General features: G+C 46.4%; 1 protein-coding gene across 2 annotated transcripts in view; it reads left to right on the top strand.

The window, feature by feature from the left end:
- The window catches only part of P4HA3 (prolyl 4-hydroxylase subunit alpha 3), a 356,959-nt gene that overhangs the window by 322,238 nt on the left and 11,233 nt on the right, over positions 1-23,488 (top strand). For both annotated transcript variants that reach the window (XM_069640141.1, XM_069640140.1), the window contains exons 10-11: positions 9,636-9,698; positions 19,746-19,814. In XM_069640141.1, coding sequence (XP_069496242.1) covers positions 9,636-9,698; positions 19,746-19,814 — 132 coding nt within the window. The remainder of the gene's footprint in view (positions 1-9,635; positions 9,699-19,745; positions 19,815-23,488) is intronic.

Raw genomic sequence — 23,488 nt, 5'->3', positions numbered from 1 at the left:
TTCCGTCAATGGTTGCAGCCTTATTCAAGGCTGTCCAAGGATTCAGCATACGGCGCTGTTACAGAGTTTTGTGGCGGGTCTGGAGGCCAGTTTTCTTATTCCTGTTGTCCGCCATGGATGCGACCTGGAACAGACTGGGGCAGACTGGGAACTCGGTGCCGAACTTCTTTAAGAGCCGTTTCACTGGCACAGACACAGGTCACAGCCAAACAGCGAAACAGAAAACTCCAGCCCTTACTGCCTCCAGGGCTTAAAGCCGCAAGGGTGGTTGTGTCGGGAGTTAAAGCCGGAGAAAGGTCACGTGATCAGTCACGTGACCGCAACAGTGCCCGCCTCCTCCAGGAAGCGTACGAGATCCAGCAAGAGCCTGCATGGCTCGCAGTGCTGCAGAAGTGAAGAGCAGGCAAAACAAATGTTCCTCTGTCCAAGCGGTCCTTCACAGCTTATCAAAGCACCTATCAAAACCTTCTTTCTTGCCAAAGATTGTCTCAGAATTTCACCTGTCACAGAAAACAATACTACCTACTTTCTACCCTCCTCCCCACACAAGTAAGGAAGAGGAACGACTACATAGATTAGATCCTAGAAGGGCTCTTAGCTTTTATATTTCAAGATCGACAAAAATACGTCAGTGTGATCAACTGTTTGTAGGGTACACTGGCCGTAAATTAGGACTAGCTGTAACCAAACAAACATTATCAAGATGGATAATCTTAGCCATAACTGAGTGTTATAGACTAGCTGGAAAAGATCGCCCTGAGGGATTGAGCTCATTCAACTAGGCATGGCAACTTCAACAGCACTTCAAAGGGGTGTCCCTGTACAAGAGATTTGTGCAGCAGCCACATCGTCATCCATGCATACTTTCATAAAAAATTATGCTTTGGAGGTGTATTTGCTAAATCAGTACTCCATTCGGTACATGACTAAAACAATGTCTGTACTCCCACCTCCAATACAAAACTGCTTTGGGAGTCTATCTAAGATGAGGAATACGTGGGAGGACACAATCCATTCAAAGAACAAGTTACTTACCAACTGTAACATTCTTTCGATTGGATGTTCCTCCCACGTATTCCTCATCGACCCTCCCATCCTACCCCACAGTACAGTTTATGTGCTTTACACTCTAATTTCTTTTAAGGCTTGGGTCAAAAGGGGCACGCCTTTAACTATAATCCATGGGCTCTGATACACGAAAAAAAACAAACTGAAGCCAACTGGCGCGCTCGAGGCATTTATACAACGGATGACATCGGTGTTCGACGGATACCGCTGAGGGACATCGACGCCGTCGCCTCGAGTGGAGCGCCCTCTGGTGAAGAGAGAAAACATTTCCGAAGCAGCAAAGCTGAAGGTAAGGATATATATCTAAGATGAGGAATACGTGGGAGGAACATCCAATCGAAAGAGCGTTACAGTTGGTAAGTAACTTGTTCTTTGATGCAATTGAGGATGAAATGTTGAAATTGTGTTGTTCTATGTGTTTGTTTTGTTTTTGTGTTCAGGGTTTATTTTCAAGGTTATTGTATAACCATATAACATTTAAAAACATTTTTTTTATAAAGACATTATAAATACAGTACTACAAGTGCCAGAATGCAAAGCTAAAACCAGGATCATCTCTGTAGTAGGAAGAATAATGTTGGCATGTATTGTACAGTGTGAATTGAATCACTAATCTAATTTTGGCTGATAAACCACAGTGAGATAAAATAGTTTGTCCAGGATCATGCACTTTAGTTTAGTGGTGAAGCTGGAATGTTTAGATCAGTCTGTAGCTTAGGTCTTGGCCACATATCTTCTCAGTCTAATTGATAGACATGTCTGCTTATTATTCCCTTTTATGAATATCTTATTTTATAGAGAAAAGGAAAATATATTGCTGCCCTATAGTTAAGATGAGTTGTGAGTGCCATAGAACATGACAACAAATTAATTGCTAATAACCTTCGAACCGTGCAACAGATTTAGCTGACATTTTGCAGACAATTTTGTGCACGTTCTAACACCACCCAGAACAGGAACACTTGGGAAAGAGTCTTTAGAAAATAAGAAAGTTATTAAGAAAACAAAAAAAGCACTTTCGGCCTCCTCCCCGTTCCTTTTCCCTTAGACAAAAAAGGTCAGTCTTTCCTACAGCGCACAGCGAAAACCGCTGGACAGATTTGGACCAGGTCTGAAACAACTTGTGCACTAAGCGTTGACTTGCCATACTTTTGTAGTTTTGAGGTTAATCTGTCCAGTTGTTTTTTTAAATATTTGACGGAGAGGAGGGTTCCCGCTTCTCTCAAAAATAATGATATCCCCATGATGATTTGCGGCAGAGAGGCTTTTCAGCAATGAAAAATCTGCCATCTTTTTTTTATGCAAGAGATAGTCGCGGCTATAACCGTGAATATCGGAAAACGAAAAGCAGAAAAATGCCATTTGGAGGTGGAAAAAACATTGAAATGGCATCAGGATAGAGGCAGTGGCATGTGAAATTTGGGAGTTGGAGGTGGGCTAGGGGCCAGGTTTGCACCACAAACGTTTCCCCGCAGCCACGAATATTCAGCGGGATACCGGCAGCTACCAGAGAAGATGAGATCAGCAATGAAAGTGCGTCACATGGAACAACAACGGTTTGAGGGGTTATGGGAGAGGGCTAGGGAGTGTGAAGGCATCATGATGCAAGACACAGACAACAAACTTAAAGTTCAAAATGCAATACTTTATTAAATCAGGATGGTAGAAGGCCTAACTTGCCCTATGCTAAGGGTGGGATTTCCCTATCTGATTGAAACTAAAGAAAGTCTGAGTCAAAGAGTTCAACTTAAAAGCCAACTAATTGTAGGGGACTACATAGTTCGGGGTCCTATAGTGTGTGTAGCCAACAGGACATCGTACATTTAGTGACATTCATAGTGGCCATTTTGAAGGGAGGGCTTAGTCGCCCCACCTGATGTTAACTATCCAATTACCTCTTTCTGTTACTCTATACAGATATAGAACCTATGCTGTTATTCACTTAGAACCAATGCCACATCCCGATAGGTTTTTGTAGTTTGCCAAGTAGGATGAAATTGGTAATGACGCAGGTCAAAACGCCGATGATGACCAGTTATGGGTATAAGAACCCAGCTTAGTTCATTTATAAATGTAGTTTTATTGGTAGATTTCCTATACAACTAGAGCAAAATGATCTGCTGTTATGTCGCAAGTCGGCATATTTGATCCATATGATATTTTAGGACCAGCATCGGTCAACGTTTTTCCTTAATGTGTTGGCGCTACCTATTTCAGATCGCCTTCTTTGAAACCCCTCTTGCAAATCAGAGGGCTTGATTAGTGAAATCTTCATAAGTATATACATTTTAGCTTGTTAGTCTAAACAGACAGGAACAATCATTTATCATTTAATTGTAAAGAGTTAATTATTAATGTCTTGCTATGTAGTGGCATGTATACCTCATCTTCAATGGGTAAGGGCATTGTTCACATGATACTGTTCAGGACCACTGGGCCCACAATATCATTGGGGCAGTTCTGGTATAGACTTGCAGTCTCACCCTCCTCCAAAGGGCTTACTGCAGACAACTTCCACACTGGACCCCTTCAAGAGGAAGGTATTGTCAGTAGGGAATTTGAATCTCCTACATCAGCTGGGTCCTTTCCAAGGAGAGGAGAATGTTGAGCTACTCAATTTTGTTCCTGGTTTAGAACGTCACCGCGAGTTTCAGACCAGTGATAGATCTGAAACAGGTCAACAACTTCATAACCTATACTCCATTAAAGATGGTGACAAGAATATACACTGTCGATAGTCTTGAGGAAAGCATGTCGGCACATCCAAATCAGGCAGCTTGATCAGGCCATTTTAAGATTTGCCTCCAGAACCTAATTTAACAGTTTACAGTCCTACCCTTTGGACTAGCTATGACTCCCTGGATTATTTACTGAGATTGTAGCCCAGATAGTAGGTTCCTTGCACTTGTGTGTTTACTTGTTTCCCTAACTTGATAATTGATTAATCTCTACTCCTTGTTCTTTTCAAGGATATGCAGAAGGTGTGATCTTGCCTATAGACCCATGGCTCCCTGATAAATTGGGAAATGTGACATCTGATTCCTTCTCACAAATTCACTTTTATTGAAGCCTGTTTCGATATCAGGAGGGATATAGGGAGGCTATTCCTGCTTGAGGATCCGATGCTGAAGATCCAGAACAGGTTGCTGAATCGGCTCTATGTTAATTTGCTGAGTGCCTTTTTTTAAAAAGTACTTTCCGAAGTCAGAATTACTCTAAAAAAACATAGACTGATTTTGAAATTTTTGGGGTGGGTTACCACCAAACCCACTTTCTCTATCGTTTGACCCCTAACCCAACCCTCTCCCTGACCATTTTTACCCTCCCCCATATATTTGGATGAGTTTATTTCCCAGTAATGCTGACATCGGAACGTAAACGCGATACCGCTGAATCTCATGAGGACGGATTCTCCTTCAGTAAGGCAATGGCTGGAGGTGCAGACAGAACTGGCAGCAACAACATTAGTGGTTCATTGGTCTCTTTTATACCTCAAGCCGTTGCTGCAGCAGCATTTTCTAGCCAGCTGGGTACCCTCAACCCATCAATATGAAGCCCCCATTTCATGGTGTCCCAAGCCCAGGGAGGATTTGCAATGATGGCTCCCTCTCTCCCATCTTCTGGAGGGTGTGCCTATGGCACCATCTGCTCCCTTATCCCTTGACTAGAGATGCTAGTTATTTAGGGTTGTGCGTGACTTCCCCGGGGAAGCCCATCAGTCCTCAAATAGGAGAGAGTTGATGACCATCCACAGGGTTCTCCTTCATTTCCCTCCCAAGCTTTATTATTAACCAGTGATAGTGAGGACAGGCAATCAGGTAGCATAAAGCTACATCAACAGGCAGGAGGAACACTTTGCTATACCTTAGCTCTGTTTCCCCATCAAATGTTCAGTTGGTCCATGGAGAATATTTTTTCCCACAGAGCAGCTTATCTGCCTGGAAAAACAATATGATAGTATTCCCCCTCAGCAGATCTTTTCTGTCATCTGTCCCTTACCGTCTCAATCCATCTTCCAGCAGATATGCCAGAACCATGCGACCACCTTAGTAGAACTTTTTGCTTTAGAACTGGTTAATCTCATTCCATCGTTAGTCTAAGTCTGTCCATCCCCTAGGGAATGACGAATGGATGCCCTCTCAATCCTGTGGTCTCAGGGTATGCTTTACACATTTTCCCCCATTTCCTATTATGCCCAGACTGCTAAAGACAGTTCAGGAGGAGAGTACTAGCAGTCATTCCAATTGACCTAGGCACGCTTGCTTTCCCCTGATGTGCTTTGTCTCGGGGGATCCATGAATTTTTCGCTTGCCCTCTTCTCCCCTCCTGTCTCCTAGCTACCTCCTGCAATGCTGCAGTACCATCACCTGATGGTCCGGACGTTGTGAGGTTAGGTCTGCAGCACTTGGGATGGTCTAGGGGTGTAGACCTGTGTATTCAAGATGCAGGAAACCCTTCTATTCTACAGGCCTACCAAAGGCATTGGCATACATTTTCCAAATGGTGTTTGGATAAAGGTTGCTCCCCTCTGGAGCCCTTTAGAATTCTTCCTTTCCCTAGGGATATATTCCTCTTCAAACCAAGGGTGCTGTATAAAGCTGCCTGTGCTTTCCCATACTTTTAGGAGGGATTTCTGAGATTGAGCCCTTGGTGTCTATACTGATCCTCAGCCTTGATCTCAAATGTCCTATGGTTTGTTCCTAGGTTCTACCCTAGGATTTTCCACTTGTTTTGAAGGGTCTTCAGGTAGCACCATGTTAGCCTCTGGTTGGGATTCTCCTCAAACTCATCTCAGCCAAGGTAGCCTACCTGGGGGGGCCAATGGCTGGGGGGAGCTGGGATCCTTTTTGTGCCATGATCCATACCCCCAGTTCTTCCAGGACAAGTCATCCTTTGACATCTCCTATCCTCTGCCCAACAGTGAATTCACCACTCCATAGGGGCCTCAACAAAGTGTTTCCAGGTTCTACCTCCCCTCATATACTGCATGCAGCACAGGCCCTTCCACGTACACCAGCATGCCAAGGCATTTAGTTAGAGGGATTCTCTTTTTGTCACAATCAGTGCTTCTAAGAAAGGGCATAAACCTAGCCCCTCAAAAAAATCATCATTTGCTACTCCAGATACACCCCTTCCTTTCCTTCTTAACTCAGGGCCGCTCAACCGAGAAGGTGGCAGCCTCTTCGTTGGAATTCCGGGAGGGCATTTCTTCAAGACATTTGCCAGGTGGAAACCTAGTCAGTGATGACAACCTTCCTCCACCACTACAAGCTCCTAGTTGGGACAGGGGTGGACTGGCCTATAGGGAACTCTGGAGATTTCCCGGTGGGCCTCTGCACCCTGGGCCTCTTTTGTGTAGTATTTCCAAATTTTCTCATAGGAAAAACGTTGGGCTTGCTGAAAATGTGTCATATGGGGCCACGTTGAACTTTATTTCCAGGGCCTCTTTTGGTCCCCAGTAATTATTTCCAGGGCCTCTTTTAGTTCCCAGTCCAGCCCTGAGTTGGGAGCCTTATCTTCAGATTTTCAATCTACTGTTCTTGCTTCTGTATCAGAGTAGGCTTCTTATTAAAACTTGCATGTGCACGGTGAGTTAAGTATATGATCTAGTGCCTTACTGGAAGGCTGCTTGGTAGGCCCTCAAATAAGTTAGGACTGTGAAAAAGAAGACTGATGAGGGGGTAATGTCTCGATTACTTACTGGTAATCTTCATTACTCAGAGTCCTAGTCTTCCTCGTTAGAATCCTATTCCTTCTCTCCCTCCTGATATAAGGTTAGCTTGGTACTTTAAACAGGCTAAGGTGGTGAGGGAATTTTTATAATCATATAAAATAAAATATACTAAACACAGAGGAAGGACTAGAGCAAACCTGTGTTTCTCCTATGATATAGATTGGTAGAGTATTAGAGAGCTTGGGAGAGGGGCGTTCAAGTAAGTAAGGACTATGAGGAGGAAGAATAGGGCTCATAGTAATGAAGATTACCGTTAAGTAATCGGGATATTACATTACATTTTATTAGAAACAAAAAAGAACAGTACAGACGTCTAACCCCACAATGGAAGTCAAGATTGTTTACAAAAAGTGTTACCAATAATGGAACACTTCCTTAACTATCTGATGGGACATCAGTAAAGTGCAAATCTCTATACATGTGCCATTCGAGCAAAATAAAGACTGGCCTGCAGTATATCAGGATTCCTGGAGCAAGAAATGGCGAGGGGAGAGTTTCCTTACTATTATGAACGTAAAGGACTCAGGAGTCGTATTGAAATGGATAAAGCAAGACATCCTTAATTGTTGGTTTGCAAATCTTACAAATAGCACCCTATTAACCCACAGCCCAAACTAACCCAACCCGCATCCAAGTTGCCTTCTTTTTATATTCCCTCATGGTCTGGCCCCTCATAATGTACATCATTTCTGTGTAACCTCCCCCGGCATCCCCTTCCGGGTCAATTGCTCTCTTCTGATGATATAGAGCGTAGTCCTCCGCAGGTGAGGGGTGTGGGGTCACCACCCCTTGACAAATATCTGACATAGAATAAGGCCCTATTGTCCCAGCCGGTTTAGGCTGGCACAATCAAAGATGGAAGTGCAGGTGGCCTTCACCCAGTGCACCCGGGAGACATCAAAAGCGATGCTTCAGCAATCCTATGGCAAATGTCCCATTTAGGAAGCTCTCAGGGAAAGTTTTGCCTAAAGCCAATAATTGGTTATGTCCCTATCCATTGTCTGTTATAAGAAAAGAAAAATAACAAACTCACATGTGTAATACGAAGCAACACCACAGGTATCCAACACTATTTCCCAATCTCCTCCCATATCGTGGTTTATTATCCTTTATGATCACAGTCAACTTATTGCCTTCATGGCGTCATTACAGGTGTCATCAGCTTTCACACCATACCTGAGTCTTGTCATAGAACCTTTGGGGTTTATCTATCCTACACTGTGACCAATATTAGCACCGGGTGGGGGAAGCAACCAATTAGGCTGTTTGAATCGCGGGCTGAATCCCACGATCCAAGCCCTCGTTCCAAGCAACCTGACGGCTGCATCCCTCACCCCAACATCTTCCCCCACCCTCCCTTCCCTTCAAGTAAAATGTCCCATCCCTCCCAGCCCCACTTACCTTTTTACATCAGCGACGGCGACACCCGCTGCTGCTTGCACTCCATCTTCCTCCTGGCCACCATAGAAATGTAAGAGGGCCTTTGTATGTAGCCCCGCCTTCCTGATCCATGTCGGCCATCTTTAGTGAGTATTTTATTTCAATAAACGGGACGCTGCAAGGTGTCCCGTTCATTTAAACAAAATACGTCGCTCTTAGCGCCCTGGGTTTCCGCATTGGAAACCCAGGGTGCTAATATTCATTATCATCAGTTCCACGGGCTGGAAAGGGTGGTAATGGCACCAGGACACTCGTTAAAGGCCCTTGCATAAGGATGCTGTTACCACCTGTTCCAGCTCTTGGAACGGGTGATCATGGCTAAAAAGAAGCTTTGCCTTGTTTACCTGCGGCTCCTAGTCCACCGTGGAAAGGCCACTTTGCAAAATTCCCCTAGAAAAATGTCCCTATTTTGCAAGAATTTAATATCCATTTGCTCTGATGAGCTGGAAAAAGGGGAGGTTTTGGTCTAACAACATGAGGCACCTTGCCTCAGCCGTCTCCTAATTAGCGTGTCGCAGTTGGATCATCTGGAAGTTAGGGTTTACCTGGGGTGAAAGTACATGGAGAGCCCTGCCGTAGAGAGATAGGGACAGCTGGTGGACCTTTTAATCTATGAGATGAAGGATCATGGACCATTTCACCCCTAGGTCAGTTTCCCTGGTGGCACATACATTGTTATTGGGGCAGTCACAGGGGGAGGCACAGCTTCACTAAAGAAGAAGCCTCACTCTTGAAGCAAAAACTCAATCGCAATGGAATGTTCCCGATTTGGACAGTACAGGGCAGGCTCCCCCAGGTGGAGTGGGTTTAGGTTGATGAATTGCACTTAGGGTAGTTGCATGGATGACCCCTGCAAGCAGGATATGCATCTTACTTTATTTCACTGAGGGGACTGACACTCTTGGTCTGCACTGTAGAGGATATCACTTTGAAATTATCCAAGGGTCTAATTTTGGGGTTTGGGAGAGATGTCACTTGCCCTCCGCACCTAAAGACTGCCCCTGACTGAAAGTCCCCTAAACCTTAAAACCATGTACCAGATTAGAAGGCCACTAAAGAGGAAAGAATGCAAATGGCCTTAACAATTGATGGCCCTAACAAAAAATGGAGGCAACAATTGGGGAATGTTGCATCAGAGCCTCAACAAAGCCAATGAGAACCAAGAGCGGATGATTGCATCGCCAGGAGGTTTCCGAACAGTATCTGCCGCCTCTCCGTAGCACCAACATAGCGGGGTATTCCACCAGGGCACGTCTAGATGAATCAGTGGGACAGGTGTCTTGTCAATGTCAATGCACAATTTGTTGTCGCATTTGTTAACCTATGAATTATTAAATTATGTCGAGCTGCATTGTCCTCTCCAATAACCTATTTCTTTTCTTTTTTGACGCAGTCCTTAACAAGCCCAGTCTACAAAACCAACACCGGCAATCGGGTGGCGACCTTTATGATTTATGTAAGTATGGCCGATGAACACTTCCTTCCCCCGCCCCTTCCTTTGCACCATGGTGATGTATCCTGGTTCTGATGGGTTGAGTTACACCTTCCTGATTCAGCGCTCACTGTGATAATATAATATACAAAATGTGGGAAGCTAAGGTTTTCTACAGTGCAGAAGCCACTGAGTGGTAGCTTCCAGGCAGTGATGAGGGTGTAGGATAGGAGGCCAAGGAAGGGGAACAGGTGTAAGAAAGATGGCACATCCCAGAGAGGAGAACCGTGCCCTGCGTGCTGCAGGTTGATTCAAACATTGGGGTCGATTGGTGGTGGAGTGGTGCTGGGAGGGATTTAAAGGGAAGAGGCGCGTCAATGAAACACTTGTTTCTTGGCTAGTGGATATCTGGCAGGTTGTGGTAAGCCCACTTTGGGCATCTGGTGAGTGGGCTTGTAGGTAGTGACACCACCAATGGGGCAGATCTTGGAAAAGAATCCTGCACGGCCAATGGCGGCTCACCATTTCCTTTTAGCATCACTATGTTTCCTTCAGTAAGACTCGATGGCCACCAGGTTTATTGTTCTGTGACATCTTCAGCTACATCACGGAAAATAGTATTCCTAACTCATCAAAACTGTGGATAATCTCTTATAATTGACAATTTATCTACCGGTGGTCTTCCTTTACTGTTCCGGGAGCATGTGCCTGCTGGGCTTGGCCTGCAGAAGTAATCAGTGCTCAGTACGCAGTGGCATGGTCGATGCATAGTAAACCTAGCTGCTGGACACTGCGTGTGTCAATGCCCACCAGTCACAGCATCCGGGGCAGTTACATGACAAAACTTCTGAAAAGCATAGGGGTGAGAATTAAAAGCCTGGAAAACAAAAGGCTTGGGAAAGGTGGCAGGTAGGGGAGGGAAGCTGAGCACAATGAACTTACATCCTGTACCTCCTCGGCCCAGTGCGTTGTCCTCCACCGTGAACCAAGCTCAATGAATTACATGGATGCCTGGCGGTTACATTTTTATCATTACCAGAACGTGTGATGGGTGGAAGGTTTTTAATTAATTCTGGCCACTGGCATTGCTCTAGGGACATTTCCACACCACCGTTTTTAACCCCATCTGCGCCACTGCAGAAAAGGACAAGCCATATGCAAATCAGCATTGAAACTGGCACTAATGGGAGCAGCCCAACCTGCACAGCTAGGCAGAGTCCCCTCTGCATGGAAACACAGGTAACTCCAGACATGTTTCGGCTTTGCTGAGCATCATCAGTGTGGTGAAGTTTCGTTTCCTATGGGGTAGCAAGCAAAGGGCCCATGTCTGGGCATACACTCTTTCATTTAGAGGGAGATAGTATAACCAAAACATGTGATGGCTGGCAGGTTCTCAATGAATCTCAACGAGTGGCATTGCTTTAGGCAACTTTCCATAGCACCATTTTGTAGCCTGCCCGCCCAATTGCAGAAGGGCTCCCGCCATTTGCAAATCAGTAGTTGAACTGCCACCATACCGGTCTGAACTGCTAGGCCACGCTCCTTCTGTATGGAAACACAAGAAACCACAGACCTGTTTTGGTCTCGCTGGGCCTCATCAATGTGGTGAAGCTTGGTGGTTTCCTACAATAACTTGCATTTATATAGCGCTACGAACCCTCAGGCATCTCAGCGCTTCTTATTATTCCCCACGGTGTGTGGTGCTCATTTATCGACCTCGGAAGGATGAAAGTACTGTGAAATGCAATGCTCTAATGTAACTAAAAAAACTTACTTGCAACAGGTTGATGTGCGCTTTAAAAATACGAATAAATAAAGAAGAAAGTAGTGATGATAGATCACTCCTGGATCACTCCTGGAACTTCCGGTGGCAGAGCATCGGCCAGCCAAAGCAGAGACCTCACTGGTAGAAGCAGGAGAGATATGGGAGTAGAGGTCTCATGCACGTTCAGTAATAAGCAGTAGAACAGACATTGCTGCACATTCTCAGAATAGGACAACGTGTGTCTCAAACATGTTCATTAGGATAACAACCTGATAGATAGAACTGCATATGCAATGCTAAAAGGGCTGCTTCTGAGTACTAGCCCCATGACTGATCTGTGTGCAATGGTTTTACTTTGCTTCAATTGTACCATGTGTCAGAAGAGCTTGCCATGGGCTTCAACATGCTGTAGCTGTATTGGGGTGTGTGGGAAGCTTGTATTGGTCTTGTTTGTGCTATGATCGTACCCATGTATAAGAGCAATATGCACAGGCCGTTGCAGAAAGTTGCCCTGCCAATGCAGTTCATTTGCATGTTTGTAAGAGAAACGTGTACTTCCCCCGGAATGCTGCACTAGTACTCGTTTGCATGGGGCTTCCCCTGGACCTGTCTGTGTTGCACCTCTTTGTGACCGAAGCTTGCAATAAATGGCCCTGCACATATTGTACCTATTTGTGAGGGAAGCTTTCAGTAAGCCTGCAGATGCTATATCTGTTTCTAAGCGATTTTGTCCTAGGCCCTGCCTGTGCTGTACATGTACCCATTTGTGGGAACTTGACCTGGCCTTACCCACACTGTCCATGTACCCATTTCTTAGGGAAAGATGTATTAGCCATGTCCATGTGGTACCAGTACCTGTACCAGCCCTCTCTGTTTTGTACCTGCCCATGCAGTATATTTTAGTGAGGGGTGCTTTCCCGTTCCCCAAACATGCAGTACCTGTTTCAGTGGAAAGTTTGCTCTGGCCCTGCCCTGCCCATGCTGCACTTGCACTTGCACTTGGTTGTTGTGCAACCTGCAGTGACCCTGCACCTGTTTGGGAGGAAAACGTCCACTGACCCTGCCCATGCTATACCTGATACATGTTGAAGTAAGCTTGCACTGGCCCTTCATAGATCGTATCTGTCAGAGGAAACCTTGCACTGGCCCTGCCTACGCCGTAACTGACAGAGGAAACCTTGCACTGGCCCTGCCTACGCCGTAACTGACAGAGGAAACCTTGCACTGGCCCTGCCTACGCCGTAACTGACAGAGGAAACCTTGCACTGGCGCTGCCTACGCCGTAACTGACAGAGGAAACCTTGCACTGGCCCTGCCTACGCCGTAACTGACAGAGGAAACCTTGCACTGGCCCTGCCTATGCCGTAACTGACAGAGGAAACCTTGCACTGGCCCTGCCTATGCTATTTATTTTTATTTATTTAACATTTGTATGGTGTTTATACAGCAGGAATTGTTTCAGGCGCCACAAGACAAAAAGGAGCGGGGGACCAGGAGAAAAACAATAAACAATAGTAACGGTCCTGCTAGACCTTGTGACATTCAGATTGTGCAAGTGCAGTACCATGAAGTGCAAGCAAGGGGGAGGGGCAGGGTAAGGGATGGGAGAGGGAACCCATTGAGGGAGAAGTGCAGGAGGGATGGGTCCCTCAGGGGATGGGCAAGTGCCAGGTGGAGGCCAAGAGGGCCAGTGCCGGGGAAGATACTGGTAGAGGTGAATAGTGCGAGGACGAGGGTGGCCAGTCTGGAAAGGGAGTGCAAGGGCAAGTGCTCATAAAGCATGCAGGGGAAGACTGGTTGAAGTAAGGCCTGGCCCAAGAGGACTCATAAGGGTCACTGGCAACCGGTCGTAACAGAAGATGAAGGCTAGCAAGGGAGGGAGAGTTGGAAGGAGGATGAAAAAAGGAAAGTCTTGAGAAGTTTCCGGAATTTAAGGAGATCCAACTCAAGACGTACAGGGGCAGGGAGACCATTCCAGATGGAGGCTCCTACCGAAGAAACAGTTCTACCCCCCACTCTCTGCTTGTAAAATCGTTTGGTCTGTTGGAGCTAGAGAACCGAAGGAGTCTAGCGGGGAGGTATTTAGGGTGAGAGAGTTGGATGCAGCGAGGTCCCCATCCCCAGTGGATGATGCAGAGGGTCTTGAATTTGATCCTTGCAACCACCAAGAGCCAGTGGAGAGATTTTAGGGCTGGAAAGATGCTGTCCCTGGGCTTGAGGCCAAGGATGAGTCTTGCAGTCCTATTCAGGATCAGTTGAAGAAGGCAGAGTGAGGAGAGAGGAAGGTTAAGGAAGAGGTGTATGCAATAATCCAGCCTGGAGAGCATCACGGCTCTGGAGACAGAGCTTCATTCTGAGGTCGGCAGTAACCCACCGCCGACCTCGTAACACCATTTCCGCCACCTGACATCCCAGTGCCCCCACAATATTATGACCGGTGGCGGACCGGGATGTCAGGAATCGGAAACGGTAAGTCTCCATTCCCGTAGAGTACCATAGTACTCCACGCAAAAGGGGACATGGAAGCACCGGCGCCGTTGCTAACTGTGACGGTGCTTCCGTGAAAGCCATGGCTGCAGGGGCTGGCACTTCCGATATGTCAGACCTGCCAGGAGATCCGGCCCCTGCAGGCAATCTCGTAGTCTGGCAGTCTGTGTAGCAATGTACCGGCACCCTTATTTCCAGACCGCCAGACTTGGAATGATGTCCATTGATTTTCTAGGGGAAGGTGAGGAAGGGGCGAATGCCTCTGAGGAGGTAAAGCTGAAAGTGGGCCTTCTTGGTAAGGTCAGAGTTGTGCAGTGAGAAGGAGAGAAAAGAGTCAAAGATGACACCCAGATGTTTTGCCTCACAAGAGGGTGAGGGGAGGGGGCGCAAGGAGGGCGGCCAGAGAGTAGGAGGGAAGGAGAGGGAAGAAGTCCCAATGAGAAGGATTTCAATCTTACTGCCATTAAGGCAGAGATCGTTATCATCACACCATGCCTGGATAGCAGTTAGACAGTCAGAGATGAGAGAGGAAGTAGAGGAGGAAGAGGAGGGAAGCTTGAAGGAAAGCTGTGTGTTGTCAGCATAACACTGAAAATGAGAGCATAACACTGAAAATGAGGAGAGAAGGGGGAGATCAGGCGGGCGAGAGGGGCAAGGTAAATGTTGAAAAGCTACGGCGACAGGATAGAGCCCCGAAGGACACTGCAGGTAGAGAGTGAGATACAGGAGAGAAAAGGGACCAGTTGCATTTTAGAGGGCTGCGCGTGCAAGGATCGCTCTAGTACCACTTTCCCATCTAACCTTAGAGGCCTTCTTGAATAGTTCTTTGATGTTCCTCGGGATAGAATCAGGCTGCAGCCAAGAGCCTTCCATCCCCACTGTGGGCAGCTCGCTACGAATAACCCAAAACCAAGGTAGGCTTGGGCCACCCGGGCAAGCCAATACATCACTGACCGCGCTCCTATATTCGGCCAGTTTTCCACTGTGCTACAATCTAGCCCAGAGGAGCACCAGCCTCAGCAGAGATATACACCAAATGCCCTGCATGCCCAGATCCCACAGTCGCGGTACATTTGGCGCATTCACAGGGAGCCCCAAAGCCAATTTGAGGGATTTCTATTCCACAGCCCGGAGGTCTGCTGGGTTGCAGATGCCCTACAGCTCGGCCCCAAACAGAGCTGCCTGCCTTGTCTGGCTCTTAGAGATTTGCAAGGTTACACTACCCGGACCCACCCTGTGCACAGAGACGTCTCTATGGGAGGGCAAACGGGGCACGTGCCCCGGGCCCCCATTCTGGAGGGGCCCACGGATCCTGGAGGCGGAGGCTGAGCCACTGACATGTTAATTTGTTGGTTGGGCTGGAGAGTGTGAGTCTGACACAACACGTGCCTGCTGCATCTGGAGGCACGGCTGAGCTCCACTCCTCCAGTGATTTTGAAGTTCAAGCAAAGCCACGCAACGTAATTGTGCAAGTCGGATTCATTCTGCTGCTCTGTGCTCTGCCAGTCAGTGCCCCCACCCCCACCGGCTTTTACAGATTTGAACACATGGTCACTCGAGTGCCAGTGTGTCTGGCTTCAACTGAACACATTTATTTTTAAACAATTGTGATTGATTTGATGGGGAGCCTGTTGTCCTGCTCTGCCTCTGCCGCACAACACATCAACCAATGAGGAATCAAAAGTCTGTTGCCATGCATGCAGGCAGCAGTTTCTGTGAGCAAATGGCATTCGGTTGATTTGTATTTGTGGCTGTGTCTCTTCTCTTTCCTTCTGCATGATGCAACACAGTCAAGTTCTGCATGAGCACGAGCCACAAGGCCCCATGTGCTGCTCTTCTCGAGGCCTATGAGGTTTTTTCACCTAACCGGCCACGCAGACTAACGATTCCGCCCCCCGCCTCCGGGCCCAGTGTACTTCTCTGGCCTGACTACGGGGGGGAAGTCCTGAACCCGTTACCCGGAGGCTCAGAGGAGCTGTGCTGCCGGGGGCGTCTGGCCAGCACTGTGGTAAGTACTACAATGTGGCTTATTTTCTTCTAAGTTCGCACTGTTCAGGAGCGGAGCAGCAGTGAATTGGATTCTCTCCTGTTCTAATTGTGTACTTCGTATTACGCCCTCCCCCCACACACACATCGTAATGTAGCTGCAGGCACATGCACGTCTGAACATGTTGACAGCCCCCCAGCTTGTTTGAGGATCATGACTGACGGGTGTGTGTGTGTGTGTAATTGGTGCACAATATGTGGGGAATAGCGACAATGGGATGCAGAAGTTTGACAATTACCCTAACAGTGCGTGACCGCTCAAGCAGGCTGTGTACTACCACTTATCCCCTTGTGATTGCCACAGCATGCCTTCCACCGCTGTTAAGTGTGCGCAAGCACACTCAACCCACAGAGAACTGCTCTAAGAGAGACGGAAGAGCTAGAGTAGTGGAGGAGGTGGCTGGAGAGTTCTTGAAAGGCCACTTTAAGTATTATTTTGCAAGACTGAGAACGTTGTTGACAGTTGAGCTACTGTCTGTGTGATGGGTTCAACCATAATAATGACAATACTTTAAGGAGGAAGTCAGCCTATTTGGCTGGTGTACACTCCTGCTGCCATAAACACATCACTTCCAGAAACAAAGTACCAGCGAGATTGCTGCCTGACACTTTGTCTATATTGTGTGTGTGTGTGTGTGTGTTTGTGTGTTGTGTGTTGTGTCTGTGTGTGCGCGTGCGTGCGCGTGCGTGTGCACGCATTCTTGAGTCACCAGAGCTGGGCTAGCCACCACAGGGTTTTGGGTTTCCATTTCAGAGCCACTCGGCTGCCTTTTCTAAGGAATTCCCTTGTATTTCCCCACGGTTATCCCAACATCGCCAGGCTAATGTTCTGGCTGTTGACATACCTGCTTAAGCAACTGATTTCCATCTCCAAAGGCACTCTACTATTGTTTACAGGAAGGTTAACACACTCTGCTGGTCCTGTGGGCAAGCATGCCAAAATCTGATTAAAAGCAACTAGCAATATTTTCGGTGCCCCGGCAACTATCAACATGTTCCTTATTATCTCCCCATTATTTTAAGGATGTGCCCCATCCTCGTCTTTGGCCCTGTAATTGCTGTAAATAAAGGCAGCCTCTAGGCCCCCCCCATGCCTGCTCGCATCTCCGGATGTGCAGTCCCGCCATGCAGCCGTTTAACTGATTGCACTTTGCATAAGGTGCTTCCTCAGCCAGATATCGTCATCCCCCGGGTTTCTTCATTTTGGGAGGTGTGCAGGTAGGCTGGGAGTGCACGGAGGAAAGGAAGTGTGCCACGAAAAACAGGCTGAGGTCAGGACCCGCCTACATACACACACTCGTGCTAAGACGCCTGATTCTTTCCGAATTCCCCGCTGGCAGGATCATCCTGTAAGTGGGACATTTGCTTGACCTACTCTTGGCGCCTTTTACACTGACAGCTAAAGGATTCATTTGATAATCCTCGGTTACTATCATTTAAATTATAAGAAGGGATGAAGAAAACCGGTGCTTTAAAGATATTTGTGGGTATTTTTTTCTGACAACATTTGGAAGATAAATGAGATACATGTGTACTAAACACGATCCATTGTACTTTGCATATAGTGAAAGTGACTGGGCGAGGCTCACAAGAGTTGTGTAAGTAGCTCCGACGAATATACAAGCCTTTATGCCCTGAATCATGCACCGACGGGTCCACATCAGTTACTTGCACGATGACATTAACCCAGTGAAGGCGGCCAGGTTGGGAATGGGCAGACGGCACGGGATTCGGGAACAGATTATATTTTTAGAGCAACGGAAGCGTGTCTTTTCATTGGTGCTTTTATGCTTGTCATGCCTGTCCCTCTACTCACGAGACCCCTCAGGAACTGTAAGTAACCCAGAAACCGAGGAGGCACGGCATATTTCCAAATTCATATAGATACCTTTGAATTTTGGGGGGAATTTGACCACACATAAATGATACATTCAAAATATGTGTGTACTGTGGCAGTGTGCTCCAGTCCAAATGAACCACTGGGTCGATAAATAGAATCCAATGGATCTTGTTAGCCCCTGAATGGGACGGGCAGACAGCCCCACAATGGCTCAGCTCGCTGGCAGAAGATGGGAAAGGCAAATAGATGGCACTGGCCATAAATTAGCACACCCTGTCCATGCTACTGTTCAGAGCTGGGACGGGTCACTGTCAGGGCGGGTGGCCTGTGGCGGCACCGTCGCCTGAAAGAGACTACACCACAATAATGTTTCGAGAGCAGGAGCCAATTGTGGGTTTGTATTTCACTGTGGCTAAGGCTTGTGGCAGCTGGGGCATGGAGGTGGGTGGGCTGTGGTGGGCGAGTTAGAGGCCATGGGGTGGAAGTGATATGGCCAGCGCAGCGGCTTCCCTCTAATGGGGAGGACGAGATTGCTGGATTCCATATGTAATGGGTGGCAAGTGGTATTTTGGAAAGGGAAGACAACAGCATGGTGTTAGGTTTTCATTTTATTTAATAAATGCTTGCTTAAAATCCTTTTCCTATATTTGCTTTCAAAATGAATATATTATTCGAAACAAAAACAAAGTGAATTGTCCTTAATGTAGCATCCTCTTGGGGAAACAGATCACAGAGATGTATATGTTTACATTTTTTTTAACAACTAGTTAATCCGTTTTAAGCTTAAACTTTGTATCTGTTCAATTGGACTCGAGATATGTAATCCCTTCATTTTTCACTTTGGGAGGGGGCATAGCTTTCGAGGGGGGCACATGGGTTTGGAGGGGGGTCGGAGTAGAACATGGGTTTCAGAGGGGGGCCCAAAACTGTCTGTGCCCCTGGCACCCAAAACTGTTAAGATGGCACTGCCCGTGCACCTGGATGAATCTGGATATAGATGTGCAGTTCCTGCCCAACTTTAGACCAGCCCGCTTTACCTGTTCCGTCCAGGCCCAAGAAATGTGTATTGTACGGATTGGAGACAAGAGTTACCAGGTGCAGAGAAATGTCTTTCCTGGTCTGATCTAATCTATAAACTAAAAATCTTGCAAGCGAATCACACGGTGACTGTAAGTAAACAATGGCGGCGGCACAGTTGTTAATAAAATCACATATTTTTGGTTCTGTTTTGATCTAAATCAACCAAGTAAGTATGACACACATGTTTAGCTGCAAAAATATGTTTTTATAGAAAAGCTAGAAGGGTCTTACTTATGATTTCAGCACGAGGCTGGTGGCCCGTCTCCACTTCCGTTTGGCCACGTGAACGCCTGCTTTAAGTATGCCAAGATTAGGGCTATGCCATGCTTAGCCGAGTCTTTTTATGGAGGCGGGGGTGAAGTAGTTTCGGAGGTGCAAGAGAGGCCAGAGCAAGGGTAATTCTGCTACTGAAGGCCTTGTTTCAGCGTCGGGAATGAACGGTGTCATGCTGCAGCATTTACTTAAAGGTCAGCCATATTGTATGATTATTTAGTAATTAATGAACAAGCTATACATCTTAGAAATCTAAGAGCCAGACAAGGCAGGCAGCTCTGTTTGGGGCCGAGCTGTGAGGCATCTGCAACCCAGCAGACCTCCGGGCTGTGGAATAGAAAACAATCATGAATGGAACAGAGGTTAGTGGCAAGCCCATAGATTTTTTTGCATAATTTCTTGAAAATTATACTGTACAGTTAGTTAATCATCAATTAATGTTTTGATATCAGTGTGCTATCCTGTATTACATTTTGGTTCCCCATATACGTAATAGGAAAATGCAGACAATGGTGTGTTTATTCACTTCTTGGTTTAATTTCTCTCTGACCCCTTTTTTATTCATCGCTCTATCTTTCAGCTAAGTTCGGTCGAGGTTGGAGGGTCCACCGCCTTCATCTACGCAAACTTCAGTGTCCCCGTCATAAAGGTACGTCCCTGCTGCGTGGCGAAAGGAGCTAGCCCGATCGCTCCGCTGCTTCCCGAAGCTAGGTTCATACTCAATAAATACCCAAAATAAAATAGATAAAGCTCGCATCCAGAGCAAGCCATCTTTAGGGGTGTCATTTGGACATAGCTACGGCTTGCACTGCCCCTTTGTTGCTGCTTGCCATCCGTTCGGACACTCTTGTAACCTCAATGATTTACCCAACCTGGATACTGAGTTTGAAAATGTAGGGCTGCATTTACATTTTGCTAGATTCAGCATTATTAATATTAGTATTCTTGTTCCGCGCAACACGCCCACAGGCCTCAGTGCGCACATGAAAGACAGACGATCAAAAGAAAAAAGAAATCTGGGAATTGCCAGAGTCCGGAAACATCAGCTCAACAGACTAGAGTGGCCTAATACTTAGAATTAAAGAGGTAGGTCTTTCTGGCCTTCTTGAAGCTGGTGAGGTTTGAGATGCTGCGTATACCGGGCGGGAGAGAATTCCATAAGCCTAGTGCACAGGCATCGAAATTATTGCCACAGGTTTTTCAACTTGGATCAAGGGGAAAATAGTGTATTAGATCCATTAGATCGAAGAATTTGCGCGACGGGAGCCTTGCGCAGCCGCTTCAGTAGATAATCAGGTGCTTTGCCAGTGACACATTTGTGGGTGAGGGAAAGGATTTAATGAGATATGCGATGATGGGCTGGCAGCCGATGTAAGGATCTCCTAGCCTAGGTCAGGTAATCAGTTTTGGCCAGCATCAATACCACTCTCACTGCTCCATTTTGAGCTACCGGAAGAGTTTTTAGATTGCCCTTAGAAGTACCAGCCAATAGGATGTTACAATAGTCAATTCTAGTATTGACCAAAGCAGAGGCTACTGATGATATATTTGAGGTTGACAAATATGGCTAAATTTGCACCATTGGGTGTCTGTGCCTGTTGTCAATCACGGCACATCACCATGTTGCAGCCAGTGCCAGTCCTAAAATAAGCTGCAGGGAGGCAAACATCAAATCTGTCCAAAGGAGAAGAAGGGAGATCCCTAAATAGGGATTTGCTGAGGCCCTGAAGCCTTAGGTTTCTTAATAAAAAAGCACAATGGGCTGTCTTCCAGGCATAAGATCAAGTGATGTCATTTCCTGTGCTGCCATCAGGAAAGAAATAACCTCACCTCACATGCTTTTGGTGGGTGTCACCTGCCAAGAAACCCATTCACTCACCCTTCAAGCCAATAACCCGGGTTTCTGTGGACTAGTAAATAAACGGGTAAAAAGCCTTGGGCACAAATATACTTGTATGGACAGAATTTTCCTTTTTAGAATAAAAATAATTAAAATCAAGAATTTAGTTATATAAACTTTATTTTGATTCTGGGTTATTATTCGCAATATTGTTACATAGCAGTGGAAGACGGATGGGAGTTCCTGCATGAAGCAGAACAATTTGATCAAAGCAAGATTTCACAGCAGCACAACCAGCTCGTCTCCATACCACATGATTTAAGAAGTGCAGCACCATTTTTTTATTTGCATAATGGAGAAAAGCACCTTTTACCATAGCTTTTACCTGGATCACCCGCATACATTCTTACGGTACATTATCTGTCATTGTTAGCAGCAGCGGGCCCCAGCTATGCAGCGTACCTGCCTCCTTCAGTCTCTCAAATCGGACCAATATTCAGAAGAAATAAAATAGGGAGCATCAGGCACACATCTGCCTGACCCTTTATGTCACCTGCCTTTATGCCACCTGCGCTGCTCAGGCAATGTGCTCAGACCTAGGGCATGAGCAGCATCTTTCAGAAAGGAGGCCTCTGCTGTAGCACTGCCTAATGTATCGGCGGCCTGTATGATTAAATGCTGCTTTTCATTTATAGGAATTTCTAGCGACACAGAATGATGAATTGCAAGAAAAAAGCCTCTTTTTCAAATTAAAATAGATTTTTGCATGCCTAAAAAATGCAAGTTGGTAAACCTAATTACATCTTTACTCCATAAAAGAAATCTATTGCTCCCAACTTCTCAAAATGAGTAAAATACTCTCACCACCAATTCTTAAGTGGAGCCTTGAGGAGCAGGCAGAACTTAAGAAGAAAGTGGTGAGGGCCAACAGATGAGTAGATGGTCCAAAGAACATGTCCTGCAGATGGAAGGCCGTAACCTGCAGCCCGACGAGCTACACCCGAGCTCAACATGACACATGATTCTGTGCCCCTTGTGCATCATGAAAGAGGACAGCTTCCCTGCCTCTTTTTTCCAAGAGTTTCGAGACACTCTGACACCATGGGTCACTACTCTGGTTAACCGGTCATTCGCCAAAGCTGTTGTCCGAGATAACATCAAGGACGCGTGGATTACCCCCTTTTTTGAAAAAGAAGAATCTTGATACCGGGATCCTGGGAATTTCCAGCCAATCACTAATGTTCCCTTATTGTTCAAGATCTTGGACAAGATTGCACTTGACCAATACCAAAGCTTAGTCACCCAGAATGACATCCTTGCTACTGGGCAGTCTAGGTTCTGTGCGAAAAATGGAACCGAGACTGCCCTGCTTGAGCTTAAATCCAACACAGTGGAGATAATTGACAAGGGCGGTCAGGCATTGCTGCTTCTTTTGGACCTTTTGGCCACCTTTGACCTGGTCGATCATGAAATTTTGGCTAATAGGCTGATCAAGATTGGCCGATCTTCTGAGCCTGCAGCTAACTGGCTCAGTTCTTTTCTTGGCCCGCGAACTGCTTTTGTAGCCAAGGATAATGCGCTGTCTCTTAAGGCGATACTGATCTGTGGGGTCCCGCAGGACTCCTGCTTGTCTCCACTTCTATTCAATATTTACATAAAACCATTATGTGATGTTCTATCCTCACTGCATGTCCGTTTCGCAAATTATGCTGACAACACCTAGGTTGTGATAGAGTTGTCAGGCCTCTACAGTAACGACCTTGAGAAAGTTAACACCATCTTCCATGCCATATAACTTTGAATGGCTAAGAATTATCTGGCCCTCAATAATAAGAAAACTGAGCTCCTTATTTTGGGCTACACCGGCCAAACTCAAAAATCGGGATCCCTCCTATGCTAGTGTCTGCACTGCAGGTAACACCATCAAGGTCTCGGACTCTATGAAGATATTAGGGGTTTACTTTGACTTCCACCTCACATTTAAGTAGCCCGTTCTCCATCTTAAATCTTCCTGTTCTTTCTATGTTCATCTACTATGGCACATTTGCCCCTATCTCTCTTTCTGAGACAAACCTGGCTATGATTGCAGTGACTATTATTAAAACTAAATTAGACTACTGCAATAGCCTGCTAATTGGCTCCCCCAGGCCAATGTAAAAAGCCTACAAGTGATCCAAAATGGAGCAGTTTGAGTCCTCTGCAGCCTCGGTCGATGTACTCATGTCACTGAGGCCCGCAAAAGACTACACTGGCTGCCTGTTAATCAAAGAATCAGATTTAAAGGCACCATGCTGGTTCATAACTGCTGAGCAGGCAAAGCCCCGAACTATTTGTCAGCTAGATTTTCTAGAGTCCCCTTTCGGCAAACTCTCCACTCCAAGGATTGGTGGCTCAGGCTTTCATGCCTGGGCCCCAGAACTCTGGAATCAGCTTCCGTCTGTTCTTAAGGGCTGCAAGCCTACCATCCAGTTTAAGAAACAACT

This window comes from Ambystoma mexicanum, chromosome 7q (assembly GCF_040938575.1).
Source record: "Ambystoma mexicanum isolate Mex_15411 chromosome 7q, UKY_AmexF1_1, whole genome shotgun sequence".
In the NCBI taxonomy this organism is placed as follows: domain Eukaryota; kingdom Metazoa; phylum Chordata; class Amphibia; order Caudata; family Ambystomatidae; genus Ambystoma; species Ambystoma mexicanum.
This window is presented reverse-complemented; position numbering and strand designations above follow the sequence as displayed.